Below are 18317 nucleotides of genomic sequence, written 5' to 3'. Positions count from 1 at the left end.
TGGGAGGCTATATACCATGCTGGGGGGGCTATATACCATGCTGGGCTGTATTATACCATGCTGGGCTATATCATACCATGCTGGGGGGGCTATATACCATGCTGGGCTGTATCATACCATGCTGGGGGGGCTATATAACAAGCTGTGCTGTATTATACCATGCTGGGGGGCTATATACCATGCTGGGGGGGCTATATACCATGCTGGGCTGTATTATACCATGCTGGGCTATATCATACCATGCTGGGGGGGCTATATACCATGCTGGCTGTATCATACCATGCTGGGGGGGCTATATACCAAGCTGTGCTGTATTATACCATGCTGGGGGGCTATATACCATGCTGGCTGTATCATACCATGCTGGGGGGGCTATATACCAAGCTGTGCTGTATTATACCATGCTGGTGGGCTATATACCAAGCTGGGCTGTATTATACCATGCTGGGCTATATCATACCATGCTGGGGGGGCTATATACCAAGCTGTGCTGTATTATACCATGCTGGGGGGCTATATACTATGCTGGGCTGTATTATACCATGCTGGGCTATATCATACCATGCTGGGGGGCTATATACCAAGCTGTGCTGTATTATACCATGCTGGGGGGGCTATATACCATGCTGGCTGTATCATACCATGCTGGGGGGGCTATATACCAAGCTGTGCTGTATTATACCATGCTGGGGGGCTATATACCAAGCTGGGCTGTATTATACCATGCTGGGCTATATCATACCATGCTGGGGGGCTATATACCATACTGGGCTGTATCATACCATGCTGGGGGGCTATATACCAAGCTGTGCTGTATTATACCATGCTGGGGGGATATATACCATGCTGGACTGTATTATACCATGCTGGGCTATATCATACCATGCTGGGGGGCTATATACCATGCTGGGCTGTATCATACCATGCTGGGGGGGCTATATACCAAGCTGTGCTGTATTATACCATGCTGGGGGGGCTATATACCATGCTGGGCTGTATTATACCATGCTGGGCTATATCATACCATGCTGGGGGGGCTATATACCAAGCTGGGCTGTATTATACCATGCTGGGGGGCTATATACCATGCTGGGCTGTATCATACCATGCTGGGGGGCTATATACCATGCTGGGCTGTATCATACCATGCTGGGGGGCTATATACCATGCTGGGGGGGCTATATACACCATGCTGGGCTGTATTATACCATGCTGGGGGGGGCTATATACCATGCTGGGCTGTATTATACCTTGCTGGGGGGCTATATACCATGCTGGGCTGTATTATACCTTGCTGGGGGGCTATATACCATGCTGGGCTGTATCATACCATGCTGGGCTGTATTATACCATGCTGGGGGGGCTATATACCATGCTGGGCTGTATTATACCATGCTGGAGGGGCTATATACCATGCTGGGCTGTATCATACCATGCTGGGGGGGCTATATACCAAGCTGTGCTGTATTATACCATGCTGGGGGGGCTATATACCATGCTGGGCTGTATTATACCATGCTGGGCTATATCATACCATGCTGGGGGGCTATATACCATGCTGGGCTGTATCATACCATGCTGGGGGGGCTATATACCAAGCTGTGCTGTATTATACCATGCTGGGGGGCTATATACCATGCTGGGGGGGCTATATACCATGCTGGGCTATATCATACCATGCTGGGGGGCTATATACCATGCTGGCTGTATCATACCATGCTGGGGGGGGCTATATACCAAGCTGTGCTGTATTATACCATGCTGGGGGGGCTATATACCATGCTAGCTGTATTATACCATGCTGGGGGGCTATATACCAAGCTGGGCTATATTATACCATGCTGGGCTATATCATACCATGCTGGGGGGGCTATATACCATGCTGGGCTGTATCATACCATGCTGGGAGGCTATATACCAAGCTGTGCTGTATTATACCATGCTGGGGGGCTATATACCATGCTGGGCTGTATTATACCTTGCTGGGCTATATCATACCATGCTGGGGGGCTATATACCAAGCTGTGCTGTATTATACCATGCTGGGGGGGGCTATACACCATGCTGGCTGTATCATACCATGCTGGGGGGGCTATATACCAAGCTGTGCTGTATTATACCATGCTGGGGGGCTATATACCAAGCTGGGCTGTATTATACCATGCTGGGCTATATCATACCATGCTGGGGGGCTATATACCATGCTGGGCTGTATCATACCATGCTGGGGGGCTATATACCAAGCTGTGCTGTATTATACCATGCTGGGGGCTATATACCATGCTGGGGGGCTATATACCATGCTGGGCTGTATCATACCATGCTGGGGGGCTATATACCAAGCTGTGCTGTATTATACCATGCTGGGGGGGCTATATACCATGCTGGGCTGTATTATACCATGCTGGGCTATATCATACCATGCTGGGGGGGCTATATACCATGCTGGCTGTATCATACCATGCTGGGGGGCTATATACCAAGCTGGGCTGTATTATACCATGCTGGGGGGCTATATACCATGCTGGGCTGTATCATACCATGCTGGGGGGCAATATACCATGCTGGGCTGTATCATACCATGCTGGGGGGCTATATACCATGCTGGGGGGGCTATATACACCATGCTGGGCTGTATTATACCATGCTGGGGGGGCTATATACCATGCTGGGCTGTATTATACCTTGCTGGGGGGCTATATACCATGCTGGGCTGTATTATACCTTGCTGGGGGGCTATATACCATGCTGGGCTGTATTATACCATGCTGGGCTATATCATACCATGCTGGGGGGGCTATATACCATGCTGGCTGTATCATACCATGCTGGGGGGCTATATACCAAGCTGGGCTGTATTATACCATGCTGGGGGGCTATATACCATGCTGGGCTGTATCATACCATGCTGGGGGGCAATATACCATGCTGGGCTGTATCATACCATGCTGGGGGGCTATATACCATGCTGGGGGGGCTATATACACCATGCTGGGCTGTATTATACCATGCTGGGGGGGGCTATATACCATGCTGGGCTGTATTATACCTTGCTGGGGGGCTATATACCATGCTGGGCTGTATTATACCTTGCTGGGGGGCTATATACCATGCTGGGCTGTATCATACCATGCTGGGCTGTATTATACCATGCTGGGGGGCTATATACCATGCTGGGCTGTATTATACCATGCTGGAGGGGCTATATACCATGCTGGGCTGTATCATACCATGCTGGGGGGCTATATACCATGCTGGGCTGTATGATACCATGCTGGGGGGCTATATACCATGCTGGGCTGTATTATACCATGCTGGGGGGCTATATACCAAGCTGTGCTGTATTATACCATGCTGGGGGGCTATATACCATGCTGGGCTGTCTTATACCTTGCTGGGGGGGCTATATACCATGCTGGACTGTATCATACCATGCTGGGCTGTATTATACCATGCTGGGGGGGCTATATACCATGCTGGGCTGTATCATACCATGCTAGGGGGGCTATATACCATGCTGGACTGTATCATACCATGCTGGGTTGTATTATACCATTCTGGGGGGGCCATATACCATGCTGGGCTGTATTATACCATGGTGGGCTATATACCATGGTGGGTTCTATACCATGTGTTGCTGGGCTATACACTATGCGGCTGTGTTATATACCAAGGGGGTACATTTTATATTATATTCCATAAGGCTGTGTTATATAATATGGGGGGGCTACATTATATTCTATGGGAGGTGGGCTCTATTATATTCTATAGGGGGGCTGTATTATATTTATTATATTCTATGGAGGGGCTACATTATACTATATAAGGGGCTGCATTATATCCTATGAGGGGGTTGCCATATATTCTATGGAGGGGCTGCATTATACTATATGGGGGGGGACTGCATTATATTCTATGGGGGGTTACATTATACAGATATTATATCCAGCCCTGCATAGACTCAATATTAGATAACAAATAAGAAATAACTTTGTTGCCCTATGAAGGGGGGGCCCGAAAAATTTCTTGCACAGGGGCCCACTACAGTCTATGTCTGCCCCTGCACTAGTGTGAACGCAGCCCCTAACCAGGCGCCCCCATACATGCTCCCAATACATTTTATTATCATTACCACAGCACAGGGCACTAGCCCTTCTAGTGAGGCAGGAAAGATCACTGTATGACAGAGCAGCAGTCTATATTATGTCTGCAGACTGGTCCCATACAGCACATGCCTCGCTTCCGAGCATGCTCAGTGCCGCAGAACGGATTCCTGCACACGGAAGCACACGGACCCGTGTTGTCCTGGATCCGTGCCCCATAGAGCTCCATGTTAATTCCAGACGTGTAGCCGCGGATCCGTGCGTCTCCCTGTGCCTGCGTGTTTTTCAGATGACACAAAACTGCAACAAGTTGCGTTTTTGTGCATCTTATAAAATATGCAGACACAGCGATCTGTGGGAAAACGGTGACAACTGGATGCACAGTCCCATCCGTCACCACTGAAAGTCAATGGAGACGAAAGCGAATCCGTGTGCAGCCAATTTCACATGGATTGCAAAATATGCAAGTGTGACACCAGCTTCACCCTATATAATGATTGGGGCTGGCCAGAGATCTCTCCACAGGTTTTACCTAAAATCACTTTATATTACTTCCCCTCCCTTAGGGCTCACACTCACTAGCGAGAGATTCGCACGATTCTTGTGTGAGTCTCTCACATGAAAACCTGGCGCTGCTGCCGGCACTGGGACAGGAGGGGGCAGCTGCATAGAAGTACATGTAACCGCACGCTCCGGTCCGAGTGCTGGTGGCAGCGCCAGGTTTCCATGCGTGAGACTTGCACGAGAATCACGTGCGTCTCTCACAAGTGAGTGTAAGCTGCTAGCAGCAACACCTGCCGCCGTCTCTCCTCCTCCCGGCAGTGTTGTCCTGAATCCTCCTGGCCCTGCGCTCAACGGGATTGTTACATAGCGGCACTAACGCTGTAACGGATGAGGTAGCGCCCCCCATTGGCCGCAATGCTACTAACGCATCCAAAATCGGCCTGATGGGTTACTACATGACGCCCCCACAAATGCTGCAGACCGCGCTCCAGGGGGCGCCAGGAAGTAACGCATCAGGCCGATTATGGATGCGTTAGTAGCATTGCGGCCAATGGGGGCGCTACCTCATCCATTACAGCGTTAGTGCCGCTATGTAACGATCCCGCTGAACGCAGGGCCATAAACGCAATGTGATCCCGGCCTAACACTATGAGAAGATGATCTACCAATGTGCGGAGCCTCTCCTCCTACACACACCATATACTGTCTGTATACGCTAGGGAGGAGGGGACAGGAAAGTGGATCGTTATTCGGGACTAAAGGTAACGCACAGGTCATTGCAGATGATGATGATGACGACAATGTGCTGCGTCCCTCCTCTTAGGCCTCTTTCACACATCAGTTTTTTGCCTTCAGGCGCGATTCGGCTTTTTTTTGTAAAACCGGATCCGGCAAAATGCAATGCCGGATCCGGTTTTTCCCCATTGACTTGCATTAGCGCCGGATCGTGCCGGATGGCATTGCGTTTCATCCGTTTTTTGCCGGATCCGGCAACTTGTCTCATTCCGGCGTCTGGAAAAAACGGCTACTGTAACGTTTTTTGTCTCCGGCGAAAAAGCCGGAAGCGCCGGATCCGACGCTTCCAGCTTTTTGCTACAATGAAAGTCTATGGGCGCCGGAATGCGCCGGATCCAGAAAAAGACGGATCCAGCCACCGGATCCGGGTTTTTTAAGTCTGCGCATGCTCAGATCCAATTGGCCAGCCGCCAGGAACAGAGACGGATCCAGCAAAAAAACGGATCCGTTTCTACAGTGCTCCAAAATTTATGCCGGATCCGTTTTTTCTAAAAAAAGCCGGATCCTGCCTGACGGCAAAAAACTGATGTGTGAAAGTAGCCTTACACAGTCACACACTATATATGCCATGGAGGAACTGGCAGGAGATATTTGGGACTGAAGGGTTAACTCACGTGCATTTATCCACAGCTCCTCCTCTCCTGACCGCTCCTCCCCCCAGACGAGTCACAGTCAGGAGTCACTGCTTCCAGGCGCCAGAAAAAAAAACCAAAACGGCTCATTCACCCTGCAGAGCCGGCTCATTTCCTTCAGAGCAGGGAGCCGGCTCTTTGTAACGGATCGTTCACGAACGACACATCACTAGGCAGCAGCAGCAGCAGTTGGAGTGTAGTGCGCGGCTACCGGCGGCGGACGGTCCTTGAGGCTGGCGCGGTGATAGGTAAGCCGGACACTGCCTAGGGGCGGCCACGGATGGTCCTGGGACGGGACGTGTCGTGCCTCAGCAGTTCCCTGTACTCACTGGCTTTCAGCATTAGAAAGGGGGCATGCTGGGAGTTGTAGTTCTAAAGAAGTCCTCCTGTAAGCTGCCAGCCAGAGAGCTGGGGCATAAAGCCCTGCGGTGTAATAACTATGACAGGCCGGAAGGGGGAGCTTGTGGCCCCTGCTGCAGGTGCTATCCTTGGTCCACTACACATGCTGCTTCTGCACACGTGACTTATGATGACGCTTGCTTTCTTTATACACTGCTGAGTTCACATGTGGCGTTTTTTTCGCGGTTCCGCAGCGGTTTTAACCGCACGATTTTGCAGCGAAAAATAAGCATCCCATGCATTCCTATGGGGTTCCACAGTGCTGTGCTAATGCTGTGGTTTTTTCCGCGGCGGATTCGCTTCGCAGTAAATAACGCAGCATGCTCATTAATTTTGCCGAATCATTGTTCTGCTTACTTTCCGCTTGTGGCTGTGCCCACCATGCGAAAAGTAAGCAGAACATTTGCGAATGGTACCCACGGTCCGGAGGAGAGGAGACTGTCCTCCAGGCTGTGGGTACCATATCCCTGTAAAAAATAGAATTTAAAATAAAAAATATTGTTATTCTCACCTTCCGGTGTCCCGCGCAGTCTTCCCGCCTCTCTCCACGCTCCCGACATCTTCCGGTCATAGTAATCCTTTGCTAAAATGCCCGCGATGACGTCTGTTCTCGCGGGAGCGCGACGTCTCGCAGTCATTTGCGCGACGTCATCACCATCCCGCAAGAACAGACGTCATCGCGGGCATTTTAGCAAAGGATTACTATGACCGGAAGATGTCGGGAGCGTGGAGAGAGGCGGGAAGACTGCGCGGGACACCGGAAGGTGAGAATAGCAATATTTTTTTATTATTTTTTTTACATTTTATCTTTTACTAATGATGCTGCATAGGCGGCCTCAGTAGTAAAAAGTTGGTCACACTTGTCAAACACTATGTTTGACGAGTGTGACCAACCTGTCAATCAGTTCTGCAAGTGATGCTACAGATCGCTTGGAAAACACTAGCATTCTGCAAGCTAATTACGCTTGCAAAATGCTAGTTTTTCCACGGGAAAATCGCGGGAATTTAAAATGCGATTTTCCCGCGGAATGGAATTCCGGAACTCTTGCGGTAATTTCCGCGAGAGTTCCGCTACGTGTGAACTTAGCCTTAAAGGGATTGTCCTCCCTGTAGCTTTTTTTTAATTATTATTATTTTTAATGGGGAATACAAATTTTGCATTTTTTTTTTTACGTTTTCCCCTGTTTCCTTTCCCAGTCTCTGTGCCGCGCTGTCTGTGGCAGGTGGCGATCTCCTTCTGACACTTTTCCTCTTTTTTTCCTGACATTGTCGCTGCTGACTTGATCATAGAGATACTTCAAAATTGAACATGTCGGGAAAGAAAAGGCTGCAAAATGTCTAACGAAAGTCAGTTACAGAAAGGTTTTTTATTTTTTTTAACCCTAAATACAAAAAGAAAAGCCGTCACATTTGACGTGAGAATTTGGTGCGGCGCTTCCCACCATAGTCGATGGCGGTGATTGTCACTTGTCCATCATGTACTGCATTGTCCGTGTAGCCGACAGCTGGGTCCCGTTCCTGCGTAGTGGGGGTCACGTGTGCATTCACCGGCCGGAGGATGGCTGCCATTATCACACCCCTGCCAGCACCAACCAAGCTCGTTCCGTTTCAAATGAACCAATGCAATTTTTCTCTGTATTTTTAATTCTTCTGAGATTTTGGTCTCTAGTAATAGTGTGTTAGAGAATGCAAAATGCGTAGGATTACAAAATCTGTATACTTTATTTTTTTTTTTTTATTATTATTCATTTTCAAAGTTTTGAGAAAAAAAAATGTGACTTTGAGTTGCATGCCTGTACATTTCTCCTCATAACCAGGATAGAGAAATGGAAAAACCACCAGTCTGCTCAGTACTGTACAGGTTTTCACCCGATGTGTCACAAGAGTATGTTTGTTAAAGGGAACCTGTCAGCAGGATTGTGCACAGTAACCTTCAGACAGTGTCAGGTCGGCGCCGTTATACTGATTACTGTAATACTTGGTGATGAAATCCGTCTTGTGGTTCTTGTTTAATCTTTATTTTCATTTTTTTGTTAATGATCTGCTCGTGTCCCTGTGCGGGGGGTCTTCACTTGGTGCTCTGATTAGATGTTCATAATGCAAGGTATCATTGTAATCAGTATAACGGCGCCGACCTGACACTGTCTGTAGGTAACTGTGCACAATCCTGCTGACGGGTTCCCTTTAAACTCCACTTCTGCCAAAATAGGATTTTCAAAATGTGCTGACCTGCGACCTAAGAGTTGTGACCTGGCTGGTGGTAGTGTGCACGCTCAGTGTGCGTATGAACCGCACATCACGACACTACGCTTAGGATTGAAGGAGATGAAAGATATTCAGATCGGCGAGTCCGACCTTGGTGATTACAAAGTATGTGTCTGAAATAATCTGTTACCTAAATATCTGGAAGAAATGTTTTCCAGTAACGGCTCTTCAAGGCTAAATACTAAAGCATTTTCAAGAGGCCATGGAAGATGGTATAACGTATAAACCAGGGCTGTGGAGTCGGAGTTAGTTTTGGTTGGAGTCGGTAGAAATGTACCGACTCCAGCTTTAAAAAAGAAATGTATTAATTTTTCATAATTTAACTTTCATATGAATTTTATAAATGTTACTCAAATATATATGTTCTATCAAACTATGAACAACAGTGATAAGCAGTTCTGCTGGAGATAGAGACATTTCTTACTTCTTGTGTGTCACTGTTCTCCACTGCCCTTATCTAATCTTATACTTGGTTAACCTCATGCTGCCCCAACCCCCCTACTTACAATGTATGAAACTGAAAGTGAAAATGTGTTGCAAATTCTTAGTAGTAAAGCTCCTCCTCTAGACTAGATCATACTAGGTGTGCGTCTTCCAAGCATCTCACAGCTGCCTGCTACTCAGAAGAGGAAGACTGTAAGAAGTATTATCCTTTCAACAAACTTTGCATCAGTTAACTGTGAGTACATGAGGAATAATAACAGTATTACTGACCACTATATCAGTTGTACGACCTGGCAATAATTTTGTACAATTGTTTTTAGGAAAAACAATTGTCATTTGGATTGTGAATGCAGAATTAAAAACCTGAGAATGTCAAAGAAGCATCACATTAAATCAGCTGTATTTGAACATTTCACCATCACTCAAGATAGAAAACATTATGTCTGTCAGTGTATGACAAATGATCCAGACGAAAACAAATGCTGTGAAGCCAAGATGAGTGCATATTCAGGCAAAGATAAAAATGCTCCTACCAGACCTTCTAATCTAAAGAGACATTTACAGCGCTTTCATCCAGAAGTACTGAAAGCAGTGGATGAGAAAGACTGCATCCAAACCAATGAACCAGTGCCCAGCTCTTCCAGCCAAACAAAGGAGCAGAGAACTTTGCAGCCATCAGTTGCAAGATATTTTGTCAGTGACAAAGTTACTGTGACAATGACAGTAGATACATTTAAAAAACATCATAGAGCTTGTTGTAAAGGATAGTGTGCCTATTTCATTATTTTCACGACCAGCTTTTATGTGTCTGAATGGGGAAATGGCCCGCAAGCTTGGTGTTTCTCTGGAGAGAGAGAGTATTAAAAAATTAGTAATCGAAGAAGCTTTTAAACAAAAGGAAGAACTTAAAGAAAAACTCTCAAGGGACGCTTTCTGTTTCTTAAAATGGATGCCTGCACACGTCACAGAGTGAACTATTTTGCCATCAATGTCCGATTTGTTTGTGACAAAAATGAAATAGTTACCAAGACATTGGCAGTAAAAGACACCACAGCTCATCACACCAGTGAGTTTCTCCAGGTCTTGGTGGAAAAGGTTCTGCAAGACTATGAACTTAAAAAAGAGCAAGTTCTTTCTGTCGTAACTGACAATGCTTCAAATATGATAAGTACTATTAAGCTAATGAATGAGAGTAATGATGGTGACCAGCAGCTAGAAGAACATTCTGGGTCCACAGACACAGAAATGTTTGAAATAGAGGAACACAGTATTGTAACTGAGGAGCAAACTGAAGTTGCTTCAGATGAACAGCAACATGATAGTTTAGATGATCTTGTTGAAACTGTGTCAATATGTTATTTCATTCATCACATGCGCTGTGTTGTGCATACGCTACAGCTGGCTATAAGAGACAGTCTGCAAGAAGGACATGCTGCTGCACTGATTGGCAAGGTGAGAAAATTGGCTACTGTTGCCAGAACCCCTAAAGTTGACTCAATTTTGAAGAGACGTGCTGGAAAAGGGGCAATTATTGATCAAGCCACACGATGGGGCAGTACTTAATGATTCAGCGCTTGGTTGAACTGAAAACCTTTCTTGTAGACATGGCTAACCCTCAACTGACGCTAAATGAAAGTCAGTGGAATCAGGTGACTGAGCTGGAAAAATAACTAGAGCACCCATTTACAGTGACTAAAAAATTACAAGCAGAGGACTTAACTCCAGGTATTTTCTTAAAGGAGTGGAAGAACCTGATGTTTCGCCTGTCCCAAAGAGGAGGGTTAATTGCAAGTGGCATTGCTACATCAATGAAACGGAGAGAGGAGCTACTATTACAAAATAACATTCTTTTGGCAGCTGTTTATGTAGACCCAATGCATCGCATTCTTCTAGATGATCAACAGCTAAGTAAAGGAAAAGAAGCTCTGTTTGAAATAGCAGTAAGGATGAAAGGGTTGCAGAACAGTCAGGAGGAACAAGAAGAATTTGGTCGTCCTGCCACATCTTCACCCTCATCATCAACTGATGAAGAATTTAATTTCGAAAAATATTTGGATCACAAGGACCGTGCAAAGCGTTCCCGCATAGAAGAAGAGTCATCCCCATCAAGGAACACAGCCAGTACATTTCAGCAGAATTTTTCATGTGCACTAAAAGAAATTGAGAAATTTGACCGATCATCAAAAATAACAGTGCAACAAGCGATTCCTCTGTATCCTGACATTGTCAGAGATGTTGCCCGAGTGGTTACTGCTTTGCCACCAACACAAGTTAGTGTAGAGAGGTTGTTCTCTGCTCTCAAAATAATTAGATCAGATTTGAGGGCATCCATGAAGGAGGATCTGACAGAGGCAATACTTTTTCTGAGGACAAATTTATAGATTTCTTCTTATTAACTGCATAAAAGTGTTTATTGCATATTTACTTACAGTTTAGAAAAGTTTATAAAAGTTATTTGCTATATTCTAATTGTATTCTAATAAATGTAGTTTTTGCTCTAAGTGGTCTGATTACTTATATGATGGTGAGAAACTGAATAAGCACGATGTTTAATATTTTACAACAGTAAATTTGTTGTTATGAATTGGCCATTTATGAAGGAGTCGGAGTCGGAGCCTGATAAAATCCAGGAGTCGGAGTCGCAACTGTGGCTTACCGACTCCACAGCCCTGGTATAAACAGCACATGTCTGACATTCTGCGGTCTGTCAGACGCGCCGCATGTCCGTCTCCACAGGTGATCTCTGTGGTCGCATAGTGGGCATGGGATTCCTAGGAAATGCTGTAACACTTGGACGCGGCACAACTACGCAGCATCAACCCGCAGCAGCTCCTGATATCGCCCAGCAAAATTGAGAATTTTACTCCTCAAAAACAAAATATCAACAAATGTAGTCGTTGTGACATATCGAATTAACCCCTTAACGACCGCCGATACGCCTTTTAACGGCAGTAATTGAGGGTACTAAAACCACAGTGCCGTTAATTCACGGCGCTGTGGAGAAAGTACATTGCGCCCCCCCAGTGTCGGATTTTCTCCGGGGTCTCAGCAGCCGGGGGTAGCCAAGACCCCAGAGAACATGAATCGGTCGGTTTTTACCGACCCTGCTTTTGCGATCGCCGTTATTAACCCTATAACGGCAACCGCAAAAAAAAAAAAAAAGCCGCGATTATGCATTAAATTTCTCTTTCCTCTGATGTGATCGCACATCAGAGGAGAGAGAAAGAGGGTCCCCGAACCCCCCCAGTACCTCTCCGTGGTCCTCACTTCCCTCCTGGTGGTCCCACGTCCCCGGGAATCTGCCGGCTCCGGCTGGCAGATTCCATTCATTATTTTGATCACTATGATAAACGATCATAGTGATCAAAATAAAAAAAATAGTACATAACCCCCCCTGTTTATCACCTCCTTTATATAGGCAAACATAATGAAATAAAGAAAATATTTTTTTTTCAGTTTTCCATTAGGGTTAGGGTTGGGCTAGGGTTAGGGTTGGGCTAGGGTTAGGGTTGGGCTAGGGTTAGGGTTGGGCTAGGGTTAGGGCTTGGGTTAGGGTTGGGCTTGGGCTAGGGTTGGGCTTGGGCTAGGGTTGGGCTTGGGCTAGGGTTAGGGAGAACTAGGATTAGGGTTGGGGTTAGGGGTAGAGCAAGAATTGAGGGGTTTCCACTATTTACAACTTTGGGGGTCTAAAAATTGGTCTAAAAAATCGCTTTTGTGGAAATAAAAAAGACTTTTTATTTTCACGGCTCTGCGTTTATAAACTTCTGTGAAGCGCTTGGGGGTTCCTTAGGGGGTCTAATTTCCAAAATGAGGTCACTTGTGGGGGGTTTCCACTGTTTAGGCCCATCAGGGGCTCTGCAAACACAACATGATGCCCGCAGACCATTCCATCAAAGTCTGCATTGCAAAATGGCACTCCTTCCCTTCCGAGCTCTCCCATGCGCCCAAACAGTGGTTCTCCCCCACATATGGGGTATCTGCGTACTCAGGACAAATCACACAACAACTGTGGGGGTATGATTTCTCCTGTTACCCTTGTAAAAATAAAAATTTGGGGGCGAAAAGATCATTTTTGTGGAAAAAAATGGATTTTTTTATTTTCACGACTCTACGTTATAAACTTCCGTGAAGCACTTGAAGGTTCAAAGTGCTCACCACACATCTAGATAAGTTCCTTAATGGGTCTAGTTTCCAAAATGAGGTCACTTGTTGGAGTTTTCCACTGTTTAGGCACATTAAGGGCTCTCCGAACGCAACATGGCATCCGATCTCAATTCCAGCCAATTCTGCGTTGAAAAAGTGAAATGGCACTCCATCCCTTGCGAGCTCTGCCGTGTGCTGAAAAAGTGGTTTACCCCCACATATGGGGTATCGGCGTATTCAGGAGAAATTGTACAACAAATTTTGTGGTTGATTTTCTCTTTTAACTCTTGTGAAAATAAAAAAAATTGGTTCTGAAGTAAATTTTTTGCAAAAAAAAGTTAAATGTTATTTTTTTTTCCTTCCACATTGCTTTAGTTCCTGTGAAGCACTTAAAGGGTTAATAAACTTCTTGACTGTGGTTTTGAGCACTTTGAGGGGTCTAGTTTTTAGAATGGTGCCACTTTGGGGTATTTTCTGTCATGTACACCCCTCAAAATGACTTTAAATATGATGTGGTCCCTTAAAAAAAATGGTTTTGTAAATTTTGTTGTAAAAATGAGAAATCGCTGATCAACTTTTAACCCTTATAACTTCCTAACAAAAAATAAAATTTGGGTTCCAAAATTGTGCTGATGTAAAGTAGACATGTGGGAAATGTTATTTATTAAGAAATTTGTGTGACACATCTCTCTGATTTAAGGGCATAAAAATTTAAAGTTTTAAAATTGCAAAATTTTCAAAATTTACGCCATATTTCTGTTTTTTTCGAAAATAAACACAAGACTTATCGAAGAAATTTTATCACTAACATGAAGTACAATATGTCACGAAAAAACATTCTCAGAATCAGCGGGATCCATTAAAGCGTTCCAGAGTTATAACCTCATAAAGGGACAGTGGTCAGAATTGTAAAAATTGGCCTGGTCATTAAGCTGCAAACTGGCTCTGTTGCTAAGGGGTTAAAGCCCATACTGTTATGAACAAAATGGTTCCTCTCCCGTCTCTTTATTTTAATTCTAGCCCGAGATATGCTAAAAAATGAACTAATGAAGATAAAAATTCAAAACTTCTTATTTTTAATTCACTTTGCCTATTTTCAGACTTGCGTTATGAGGCGCAGGGCCGCCGCTAAGCTCCGCCCCCGGCCGCGGCTCCTCCGGTCAGCTCCTCCTATGGGCGCATGACGCTGCATGCGACCGGCGTACCCAATATTTAGCGTTGGGTACGCTGGCTGTGCTCTGGTATGTTTTTGCCGGCGCATGCGCCCTTTTTGCACTGCGCCGAGCGCACAAAAATGCAACACTGCGTTTGGCGCACATCAGCACAGCGTCTAAAGGGCGCATGCGCCAGTAAAAACATGCCAGCGTACCCAACACTAAATATAGGGTACGCCGGTCGCACGGAGCGTCATGTGCCCATAGGAGGAGCTGACCGGAGAAGGTGGGGGCGGAGCTTAGTGGCGGCGCTGCGCCTCAGAACGCAAGTCTGAAAGTAGCCTAAAGTAGCGCTAAAAAAAAAACAAAGAAAATAAATACCCTAAGATGTCGGGTAAAAAAAAAAAAATCAGATTTGGATCACATGAAATGGAATGACCCAACAGAGAAATCTGTGATCACCACTTTTTACATCATGTTCAATGGAGATCACAGGGCTTATAGAGGGGGAACCTTTGTCCTCCTCTTGTTCAGCTGGTGGGGAAATCATGAACGCAAATAAAGGGGCTCAAGGGATATTTAGTTGTCGGCTAGGACCCTCTTTATGGCTTTTACTAGTCTGGCTGATTGCAGGTCAGATGAAACAACTGATCATTTAAGTCAGGGTTAAAAAATGCAAAATTCTTTATTAAATTTTAAGAGGTAACAGGTGGGTATGCAAAAATTGCGAAAACGGACACACACCCAGAAATATAAAAACCAAGGTACATGAATAGGAAGTAATTATTCCATAACAGTAAGTGCATGATTCCATAGATAACTGCACATGGGCACATTTATAAAAGGACAAATATCATGTGCATGTCTATCAAAATGCATATATCATAAAGTGTCCTATGAGAAAAGAGTACTGGTGCAAGACCCAAGTAATGATTGCACTTACTGGAGTAAATAGAGGTAATAAGAAACCTGCAGCTGGGTGACATCCACCCCAATGCGCGTTTTGGTGGTGTCCTTCGTCAGGGGTAGTTTTCAGGTCAGTCAGAATAGGGTTCTGGATTTGGAGTTAGAGCTAGTTTCGGATGGAGTTGGTAGAAATGTAATAACTGGCGTCCAGCGCTGTACCTTTCTCTTGATTGGCTGTAGTGGTGACTTCACAACAGTAGGACTGCAGCCAATCAGAGTTTTTGAGAGTTTAGAGATTTTCTTAAAGGGGAGCAACCCTTTAATTTATTAACTTTCAAATGAATTTGCTAAAGTTAAGAGGCTGTGCACGGACTATAAAACCCCTGCTTAAATGCTGTGTAAAATGTAAAAAAAACTTTACCCTCACTTCCTTCACTGGCACCATTTCAGTGATGTCTACACTTTCCCAGCACTCACAAGGTGTAGCAATCCGCAGCTGCTGATACTCTGCTTTGCCCACACTTCCTCTGATGTCCGAGAGAAGTGTGACCAAAGCGGCCCATCAGCAGCTGCTGATTAGCTGCAGCACTCACGTGGCATAACTGTCACTCGAACGTTGGGAAACTCTGTGGCAACATCACCGGAATGGCGCCAGTGCAGCAGGTGAGTATAAAAATGGGGCGGTTTTTTGTGAGGTTTTTTTTTTTTTTCTCCATTTTGCATAGGTAACTACAGCTTTTTTTCTTGTTTGTATGGGCCTAATCTGTGTTCTCTATGAGCGACGAGCCAGTCATTGTGCTGTTCCTATGACAGTCATTGGCTCATCGCGCATAGAGAACACAGGAACCTTGGGCCGAGCCAGCTGCTCCTGTGCATGGAGGAGCCGGAAGAGATCATTCAGCTGACTGCGTTTCGTCAGCCTAAGCCTCAAATTGAGTAATTCGGTAAGGGGCTAATGTACTATATGTCTAATAATTATAAAAAATATATATATTTTTCTATATATGAATTGTTTCAGGTTTTGCGGCGTAGGATGTGCTGATGAAATCAACACCATGGAGAGAGAGACCTTTATTTCTGTAGAAGAAGAGAAAGAATATTGGAAAGATCTGACAGTGAAATATAAGAAATGGTAAGTGACTCTTGCGTGTCGATTGCTGGGTCCCTAATAGCAGGTTGATGGACGCGTAGATTTTGTTTTGTGCTTTAGTTCAGAGGAAGCTCAGGAAGAACTTGAAGAATTCCAAGTGGCAAGTCGTGAATATGAGGCCGAGCTGGAAACACAACTCCACCAGCTGGAGAGCAGGAACCGAGACCTCCTGACTCAGAATAATAAATTACGGATGGAACTTGAAACCATCAGGGTGAGAGAAAAGCATTTCAACTTTACTGAGAATTGTCTTTTGGGTCAGTTCTATAGACATCATTGTCCTAGAATATCATCTTGGGTCAAGTCCATACACGGATTAATTTTCCGCACACTGATTTTATTTTACAAGAAGCACTGGCGTGATTAAGCTGGGCTTGTCCAGTATTGGGCCTCCCCTTTAAGGTGGTGTTGTTTTTCCAGGATGAGCAATTACTACACATCTTATAAAAAGTGTTTGTCCGAAAAGGGGTCTTGTTCCATAATAAAAATGATTCCTTTTTTATAGTAACATAGTTTTGAAGGCTGAAGGAAGACCTTATGTCCATCTAGTTCAGCTGTTCTGCATTGTTGATCCTGGGGAAGGCAAAAAACCCACAGAGTAGAAGCCAATTTTCTCCATAGGGAAAAAATTCCTTCCCCTAAGCTGGGTCAACCATCTACCTATAATCTGTTATTCGTAACCTTCTATACTGTTACTCACAAGAAAAGCATCCATTCTTTTCTTATATTCATTCAGTGAGTTGGCCATCACCACTTCCTCAGGAAGAGAATTCCAGAGCCTCACTGCTCTTACCGTGAAGAACCCTCTTCTATGCTGGTGCAGAAATTGTCTTTCCTCCAAAACGAAGAGAATGCCCCCTTGTTCTTGTCACAGTCCTTGGTACAAACAGTTCATTGGAGAGATCTCTGTATTGCCCTCTGATATACTTGTACATATATATATATATATTAGGTCTCCCCTAAGTCTTCTCTTTTCTAGAGTAAATAGACCTAATTTTGATAACCTTTCTGGGTATTGTAGTGAACCAACTCCATTTATCACTTTAGTAGCCCGCCTTTGAACCCTTTCAAGTTCAGTAATGTCTTTCTTGAGCACTGGCATCCAAAATTGCACACAATACTCCAAGTGTGGTCTGACGAGTGATTTGTACAGAGGGAGAATTATGTTTTCATCTCGTGTCCCCAGACCTCTTCTAATGCATCCCATGACCCTATTTGCTTTGGTGGCAGCTGCCTGACACTGGGCACTCCAATTTAGCTTCTTATTGACTAAGATGCCTAAGTCTTTTTCCATGTCTGATTTCCCCAGCAGTTTCCCATTTAGTAAGTAATTGTAGCATCTGTTTCTCCTTCCCATGTGCATAACCTTACACTTATCTGTGTTAAACCTCATTTGCCATTTCCAGGACGTCCACCTGACAGCACCATGGAGGACGTCCTCCTCCTCCTTACAGGGACAGGAAAGCACACGAGAGGTTAAAAGGCCATGTCCCACCCCCTTTCCCTCAGTGTTTTTCCTGTCCCTGCACGGAGGGACACGCGAGAGCTTACCGGAGGGGCCCAGGGGATCGTGCGGCCGGTCCAATCCTTCCCCTGTCAAGAGGTCCCGGGGCCGAAACTTCCCGGTGGGGAGTCCCTTGGCTCCAAAGGCAAGGAGCAGGACGACGCTCCTGGAGGGAGCCGGTCCTCCCGGTTGGGGGGCTCTCGGCTCCAGGACGGGTCGGCTCCCCGCAGGCGGCTGGCCGTGCGGGCACCGACAGAAGTGGGCGCAATCGGCCGCGGCGGGCCGAGTACCCGCAGGACGACGCCGACGGCTGGGCAT

General features: G+C 45.6%; 1 protein-coding gene across 2 annotated transcripts in view; it reads left to right on the top strand.

Moving 5' to 3' along the window:
- The first annotated feature begins 6027 nt into the window (after positions 1 to 6027).
- NDE1 (nudE neurodevelopment protein 1) overlaps positions 6028 to 18317 on the top strand; it is a 39311-nt gene continuing 27021 nt past the window's right edge. The window contains exons 1-3 of one of the 2 annotated variants that reach the window (XM_073542914.1): positions 6028 to 6282; positions 16364 to 16477; positions 16556 to 16709. In XM_073542914.1, the coding sequence (XP_073399015.1) occupies positions 16401 to 16477; positions 16556 to 16709 (231 nt within the window). In that variant the 5' untranslated portion in view covers positions 6028 to 6282; positions 16364 to 16400. Of the gene's footprint in view, positions 6283 to 6373; positions 6514 to 16363; positions 16478 to 16555; positions 16710 to 18317 lie in introns of those variants that run through there. The other variant, XM_073542913.1, reaches the window with a different exon arrangement.

This window comes from Dendrobates tinctorius, unplaced genomic scaffold (assembly GCF_039654945.1).
Source record: "Dendrobates tinctorius isolate UK_male_01 unplaced genomic scaffold, ASM3965494v1 ptg000129l, whole genome shotgun sequence".
Classification (NCBI taxonomy): Eukaryota; Metazoa; Chordata; class Amphibia; order Anura; family Dendrobatidae; genus Dendrobates; species Dendrobates tinctorius.
The sequence above is the reverse complement of the archived record's forward strand: the minus strand, read 5'-3'. Positions and strand labels throughout refer to the sequence as shown.